This window comes from Giraffa tippelskirchi, chromosome 4 (assembly GCF_054371585.1).
Source record: "Giraffa tippelskirchi isolate mGirTip1 chromosome 4, T2T-mGirTip1v1.2.pri, whole genome shotgun sequence".
NCBI classification, from domain to species: Eukaryota; Metazoa; Chordata; class Mammalia; order Artiodactyla; family Giraffidae; genus Giraffa; species Giraffa tippelskirchi.
This window is the reverse complement of record NC_137278.1, coordinates 188,328,853-188,336,958: the sequence shown is the minus strand read 5'-3', so window position 1 is coordinate 188,336,958 and position 8,106 is coordinate 188,328,853. Positions and strand designations below refer to the sequence as shown.

General features: G+C 41.1%; 1 protein-coding gene across 1 annotated transcript in view; it reads right to left on the bottom strand.

Moving 5' to 3' along the window:
- Positions 1-1,791: 1,791 nt before the first annotated feature.
- Positions 1,792-8,106, bottom strand: part of SLC15A5 (solute carrier family 15 member 5) — a 93,233-nt gene continuing 86,918 nt past the window's right edge. The window contains exon 9 of the mRNA XM_081590517.1: positions 1,792-1,939. Coding sequence (XP_081446643.1) covers positions 1,792-1,939 — 148 coding nt within the window. The remainder of the gene's footprint in view (positions 1,940-8,106) is intronic.

Here is an 8,106-nt window from a genome sequence, read left to right as displayed (position 1 = left end):
TAATCACGAGTGTCATCCCCAGTGTGAGAATTCTAAGCTCTTCTGGTGCTTGCTTGGGGTCATCTTTATAATTCTGTAGATCTTTTTTCATCTCTAATGATGAGTGAAAGCATAATGAGCACTTTTTCCTATCATGATGTAGAAATTTAAGGAGACAAAGGCAAATTTGGAGGGGGAGGGACAACAAAATAAAGCAGACCCTATTTCTAACAGTGAGAGGGACTGTTGGAGCTTCTGACTTGTTCTGAGATGAGGTGTGTTTAAAGGTTTTTTGATCTTTGGAGCAGTGATTAAACCCAAATGACAAACTCAGCATTTAACCTTTTACAACAAAGCAAGATTCTAAGGCAGATCAGGGATCGGCCTTACTGTTTCATCAGAGAACAAATCCCCCCCAAAAAAGAAGGATTCAAAAAAGTTACAGGGCAAGAATTTTTGTCTGTAAGGGTTTGTCTTTTCACTGTCCTCAGAACAAACAAATGAAAAATAGTTTGAGTAAGAGAAACACCTGGTGCTTTACAGCTGCTCTTTTGCAATTAAAAATGCATATCACACCTCATCAAGATGTATAAATCTTTTATTTTGCAGATCTAAAATATTTTAGATATACACAAGGGAGGTGCTCTAATTGCAGAATCATTTCCAATCAACTGATAAAACCCACCTCTCCTATCCAGCTTCAACTGTCCCAGAAAAGAGTGGTGCTCAGATTTTAGAGACTGATTTGGGTGAGTTTGTTAGAACTGCCAATTCCTGGGAAAAGTTTTGCCTCAAAGCAGTCTGTGGTTGGAGCCAGAAAAATCTGCCTGAAACTTGGGGTCCTCAGCAAAATCTTGATAAGCACTGCTACAAAGATTTGGGACCCTAGTTGTATTTGATTTTTTTTTAAATGAATTTTTTCACATTTATTTGCTTATACTGGTAAAATCTCTTTTGGAAAACAGTTTTCTGAATGCATCTGAACTGGTACCAGTGGAGACCAGGTTAGGGAATCTCTTTAAGCATCTCCTTGATTTGATCACTTGCCCTTCCCCCAACACTCATTTAACCTCCTTAATTTTCTTCTTTCCTTTAATCTCAATAACTCCATCACTTATATTTATTTTACAATTTCTTCAGTATGTGAATATTCACTTTTGGGTTAAGGACCTCTATTTTAGTAATGCTGTTTTTTTAAAAAACTTTTTTTTAAGATTTTTTTTAATGTGGACCATTTTTGTTAAGTCTTTATTAAATTTGTTACAGTATTGCTTGTGTTTTGGCTTTTTGGCTGTGGCTGGGATCTTGCTTAGCTCCTCAGCCAGGGATCAAACCTGTACCCCCTGCAATGGAAGGCAAAGTCTTAATCACTGGACCCAGTAATGCTGCTATTTAATTCAGAGAAAATTTCCTTCACTCATAACTTGATAGTGTAATAGCAAGATGAAGTACAGTAAAACTATATAGGCTTATTGTTTATGTATAAGATATAGGTTATTTGTGTTTAGGTTTATTATTTACTGACATAAACTGTGTATGATTATTATGCCTGGCATGTAATAAGTGCTCAATAAATGTACTGAAAGGAAGAATATTGACATACTATTATTTCAATTCTAAGGACTTAAAACTATGACAACTAAGAGGTGTCATATACATTGCTTTAAATGGCTGAACCATTAAAGTACACAGATAATGTTCATAAGGCCACTCTCATATCAATACATATTAGCTCTTAAACTAAAAGGCATAGCATCCAGCTGAAGAAAACAGTGAATACTCTGCTCATACGATGGGTTGAGTCAAATAGTTTCACAGGGCTGTTTCCCAAAGATCAATACTCGAAGAAAATTCCTGCGTACTGCCGTAAAATTTCAGAGACTTTTCCTGGAGGGGAAGGGTTTCTTCGAGATTACTTCCACTGGTATTCTGGGCATTAAAATGATTTAGATTACAATATCTAAAAAAGAAAGAAAGAAAGGTTTTTTTTTTTTTAAGGCCAGATGTAGATGACTTGATAAATCATTTGCTTTCTCCCCGTGCTGTCTCTCTTTTATTACAATCCCATAGATACTGGCACAACGGTGATGATTATTTAAGAGCCCTGCTCCCCAGAAGAGTCTGGATAAAACGACCAAGGGAGTTTTAGGACATGTGAAGGTGTCTCACAAGGACCTTTAGGTGGCGCTGTTTTACAGTCTGTCAGGAGTCTGATGGTGAGAAACGTGAAAGTCTGGAATTATCAACTGTAGATTTAATGGCAGCAGGACTGGAAAGATTTATCAGATGTACTGTGTGTGTTAAGTCACTTCAGTCGTGTCCGACTCTCTGCAACCTTATGGTCTGTAGTCCACTAGGCTCATCTGTCCATGAGACTTCTCAGGCAAGAATCCTGGAGTGGGTTGCCATTTCCTTCTCCAGGGGATCTTCCTGACACAGGGATCGAACTCATGTCTCTTATGTCTCCTGCATTGGCAGGTGGGTTCTTTACCACCAGCGCCACTTTAGAGTGGTTAGATGTACTGCTGCTGCTGTTGCTGCTGCTAAGTCGCTTCAGTCGTGTCCGACTCTGTGCGACCCCATAGATGACAGCCCACCAGGCTTCGCCATCCCTGGGATTCTCCAGGCAAGAACACTGGAGTGGGTTGCCATTAGATGCACTAGGGGTTTGTAAATTCAGTGCTGAGACTGTGTGGAAAACACCACTGTCAAAGAAGAAATCCACAAATGTGTTTATAAAATGTGTCCCCTTATCTCTGACTCAATGCAATATCTGGATTCCCCATCTTCTAAATGCCAGAAAGTAAGCCAGGGCCCAGTACTCACCCTAACTTACCAAATTCTCACTACAACCTAGGAAGGATGGAACCATTCCCATTTCACAGGCAAAAAAGACTGATGTTTTAAGAGGTTACATAACTTGCTTAGGTTCACATGAGTAATAGTTGACAGAGCTTAGGTTTGAAATCAGAACTCTCCGAGTCCTAACTGTTTTCCTGTATAGCATGTTGCCTCTGAAGACAAATTGTTTCTTAAACACTTTGAAGAAGCTCTAGGAGGAGAGGAATTTCAGGCTGTTTTATTCACTGCTGTATGCCTACTGCTTTGACCAGTGCCTGGTACACGTTGTTGTTTAGTTGCTAAGTCATGCTCGGTCCTTTTGTGAACCCACAGATCGTAGCCAGTCAGGCTCCTGTCTGTGGGATTTCCCAGGCAAGAATATTGGAGTGGGTTGCCATTTCCTTCTCCAGGGTACATAGCAGATGTCCAATAAATATTGGTTGAATGAACAAATGAATAAGAACCATAAGTTCAGTTTTATCAAAGAAACATAAGTCTCCGAGGTTAGGCTTTTTTTTTTAATTTGCGAAGGTTTCTGATGCTAACTTTGCCTTCTTTCCCTTCTCAACATTGCTAAAAATACCTGTAAGAAAAGGATATGCTTTCAATCACTGGTCCTTTGTCTCTGACTTAGGTCTCTTTCGCTAATTGTTACAGGTTATGTACAAAAGATTACTGGTATCATTAACAAAGTAAGCACAATGATATTAATTTATGTGTTTTGCAATTTTGGAGGGATGATGGTGTCAAGCTGTAATAATAAATACCCTTCTATTCTCCCCCGCTATAAACTGTGTGGGCGCGCTAAGTCAGTTCAGTCATGTCCAGCTCTTTGCAACCCCATGGACTGTAGCCCACCAGGCTCCTCTGTCCATGGGATTCTCCAGGAAAGAATACTGGAGTGGGTTACCATGCCCTCCTCCAGGGGATCTTCTCAACCCAAGGATTGAACCTGTGTCTCTTATGTCTCCTGCATTGGCAGGGGAGTTCTTTACCACTAGTTCCACCTGGGAAGCCCAATAAACATCTATTATATCCTTTTATTAATATCTTAGTATCTGATGTAGGAAGCATATTTATACTAAGGTCTATAGAGATATTCATATAATACTTTCCAGCAAGGAAAAACATTTCATCCACCTGCTTCCTTCATCCCCAACCTGGAGAGCCTCAGGTATGTCATGTCACCAGTGCCCTATTTCAGGTATGACTGAGGAGGACTCTAATACAGACAGAGGCAGGGGACTGTTTGCTTTTGTTTCTTCTTAGAAATGGAAGGTACACCTGGTCTGACATTCTGGAATATTCCTAACCATACTTAGCTAGGGCTTCCCTGGTGTCTCAGAGGTAAAGAATTCCCCTGCCAATGCAGAAGATACGGGTTCGATCTCCTTGGGTTGGGAAGATCCTCTGGAGAGGGAAATAGCAACCCACCCCAGTATTCTTGCCTGGGAAATCCCACAGACAGAGGAGCCTGGTGGGCTACAGTCCATGGAATTGCAAAAGAGTTGGACACAACTTAGTGACTAAACAGCAACATACCCAGTTAAGTGATTTTCCCACTGAACTCAACAAGATTAGTTTGGTTCTAGGACTTACACCAGGATTGTAGCACAGTAATATAAACTTGATGGTGGTGTGCCCTTGGATGCTAACACAGATCCAATTCCACTTGTATATTAGTGAGGGTGCTGTTTCATCATTAATCCACTGGCCTCAGGATCTTTGGGACAAGAATAACTGGGGACTCTCCTTGATACTTGGGACTGACATTGATAGATTTATCACCAATATCTGGCTCTGAACAGATATACCTTTGGGTTTGGTAAGAACTGGATTGTGTTTGGAAGTGTATTGAGATAAAACATCATCTGTCTCATAAATAATACATTTCAATAATACTATCCCTGGGACATCTGGGTTTTCTCCTGTTTCCATCCTTATTGTTTGTCGTTGATTAGTTGCTAAGTCGTGTCTGATCCCCATGAACTGTAGCCCACCAGGCTCCTCTGTCCATAGGATTGTCCAGGCAAGCATAGTAGAGTAGGTTGCCATTTCCTACTCCAGGGGATCTTCCTGACCCAGGGATCGAACCCTCGTCTCCTGTTTGGTAGGCAAGTTCTTCACTACCGAGCCACCAGGGAAGCCCTTTATTGTTTGTCAGTGTTTGACAAAAGCAATCAGTATAGAAATAAGCTGGAATCCTGCACTTCTCACTGCAGATACTGATCTAATCACTGAGATTCCATACAGTTTCTCACTTAATGCTTTCAGTTTGGCCTCTCCAATCCCAACTGGGAATAGATACCCAAGGCAATGTGTTCCTTTGAACTAATGTAGTTGGTTCTAGCTATTTAATCTCTATGGGCAAATTTTTCAGGCTCTCCTTTCTTCTGAAATGGGACAGGCATTCTTTTCTTGTGGAGGCTGATCAACAGGTGGTGCTGAGTACAGTTACTTGAGCTGAAGGGACAGTTTCTATCCCCATAGAGTTAAGGGGTCATCAGAGCAGGAAGAAGGCTCTTCCATGGCACTTAGAAGCAGCACAATTTACTCAACTAGGTTTTCACTTCAGTGTTCTCATGTATTCAGTTCAGTTCAGTCACTCAGTCATGTCCGTGGACTGACAGTAACTCTTTGTGACCCCATGGACTGCAGCACGCCAGGCTTCCCTGTCCATCACCAACACCCAGAGCTTGCTCAAACTTAGGTGCATCGAGTCGGTGATGCCATCCAACCATCTTATCCTCTGTTGTCCTCTTCTCCTCCTGCCTTTAATCTTTCCCAGCATCAGGGTCTTTGCCAATGAGTCAGTTCTTCACCTCAGGTGGCCAAAGTATGGAGTTTCAGCTTCAGCATCAGCCCTTCCAATGAATATTCAGGACTGATTTCTTTTAGGATTGACTGGTTTGATCTCCTTGCAATCCAAGGGACTCTCAAGAGTCTTCTCTAGCACCATACTTCTCATGTATAGAGTGTAAGATCAGAGAGGTGGGCAAACATGCTGCTTAAGACAGAAATGCTCAACATATGGAAAATTAATTTCTTCTCATCCTGCTTTGTTTCATCCCCTCTTTGTTTCCTTCCCTCATAAAGGATGCAAGATAAAAGAAAGCATACAGGAGATGGAGAAGATTTGGTAAGAATCCGATTTCTTTCTAAGTAAGACCTACATTGGGGCTTCCTCAATGGCTTAGTGGTAAAGACTCTATCTGCAATGCAGGAGCTGCAGGAGACTTGCCTGGGGTTGGGAAGATCCCCTGGAGGAGGGTATGGCAACCCACTCCAGTATTCTTGCCTGGAGAATCCAATGGACAGAGGAGCCTAGCGGGCTATAGTCCATAATGTTGCAAAGAGTTGGACATGACGAAGTGACTTAGCTCACATGCACAAGCCCTGCCTACATTATCTCTTAGTCCTTTTCATCTCTGGTTCCTCCAATCTCTGGTGCTTTGTATATTTTTATTCCTGCTTCCTTCTCTGTACCTCGCTCGAGCATTTCTCACTTTATAGTAACTCACTTGCTCAACAATCAAAGAAGAATAATCACACTTAAATATTTTGAGTGCTAGATGCTAGCTCCATGCAGACCAGTACTTTGCTTTCTTCAATTTTATTTTTCAAGTGCTTGGAACAATGCTTGGATGAATGAATAAATGTGTGAGTAAGTCCCCGAGCTAATAGATTTTTGGTTCCCATGCTAGTTCTACCTGAATTCAGCCCACAATCATGGTCATCTTGGCCTTATCTCAGCATGAGTCTAGGTGAAAAATAAACAGGAGGAAGAAGGGAGCATAAAGCAACAGATGAGGCCATTATTATTATTATTGCTAGCATTTTTGAGTATTTAGTTATCCTCAAAACAGCCTTATGGCACAGTTACCATTCTTATGGTTTCCTTTTGACAAAGAAGAAACTGAGGCTTAGCAAGGTTAAGCAACTTGCTGAGGTTTGTGCAGCTAAGCTGTGGGACTGGATTCACCTGGGTTTCCTCTAAAGACTCTTTTTTTTCAACTTTATTGACATATATATACTTTTAATTAAGGTAGAGTTGCTTTACAATATTGTGTTAGTTTCTGCAGTACAAAAAAGTGAATCAGCTATATGTATACATATATATATATCCCCTTCCACCCTCACCCATCCCACCCCTCTAGGTCATCACAGAGCACCGAGCTGAGCTCCCTGTGCTATACAATGGGTTCCCACTAGCTAGCTCTTCTACGCATGGTGGTGTATATATGTAAATTCCATTCTCCCAATTCAGCCTGCCCTTGCCTTCCTCATTGTGTGTCTATGTGTCCATTCTCTATGTCTGTCTCTATTCTTGCCCTGAAAATAGGTTCATCTCTACCATTTTTCTAGATTCCACATTCATGTGTTAAGATATGATTTTGTTTCTCTTTCTGACTTAGCTTCACTCGGTATGACAAACTCGAGGTCCGTGTACGTCTCGACAAATGACCCAAACTACTTTTTGAAACACAGGGTCAGATCCTACAGTGAGAGAGTACGTGATATTGAGAAACAACACACATTTGTGAGAATTAGCTGGTGGGGGACACTCATGCGTTTGGAGGCAGTGGCCAGAGGAGAAAGAAGCCTTGCCTTCAGTTTCAGTTTTTATTGCCGACTCTGTTTTGCTGCAGAGATGGGGACATTGCTGTTGAATCCTTCTGCAAGAATCTGACTTTCTAATGTGGTGGTCAATCTAAGAACCAGGCTGGCATTTTTAAAGAGATTTTACAGTACGTAGGGTCACTTTGATAACATACACTTAGGAAGGTAAGAAATTTTAAAATTCAGGAAGCCCTTAGACTTTTAATTTTTTTTTAAATTTTTGTCATTAATTCTGTCTCTCATGAGGTCTCAGTGCTTCTCTTATGCTGGACCACAGGCCCCATGATAGTGAGGGCATAGGTGGCACTGAACATTGACTGATACTGACTTCATGTCCTTCTAATTTACCACATCCCATGACTGATGTTCCAAAAGAGATTTATTAGAGAAATAAAAGAACAATTCAGGCAAGGAATAAGTGGCACTAGATTTGAGACTAAATAGATAAATGAGTGGAAAGAAGTGAGGAAAATAAAGACATATTTAGTTCCTGCAACATGGCAGACATCGTGCTTGGTCTTTTATCAAAATTCATCTCCCCAAAAAGTCCACAAAAGGTTGGAATTATTGTCCTTATTTTACATGTGTGAAGATAGAGGCTCAGAGAGGTGAGACACTTTGCTCAAAAGCACAGCCATCCAAGAAGACATCACTGAGAGAGACAGG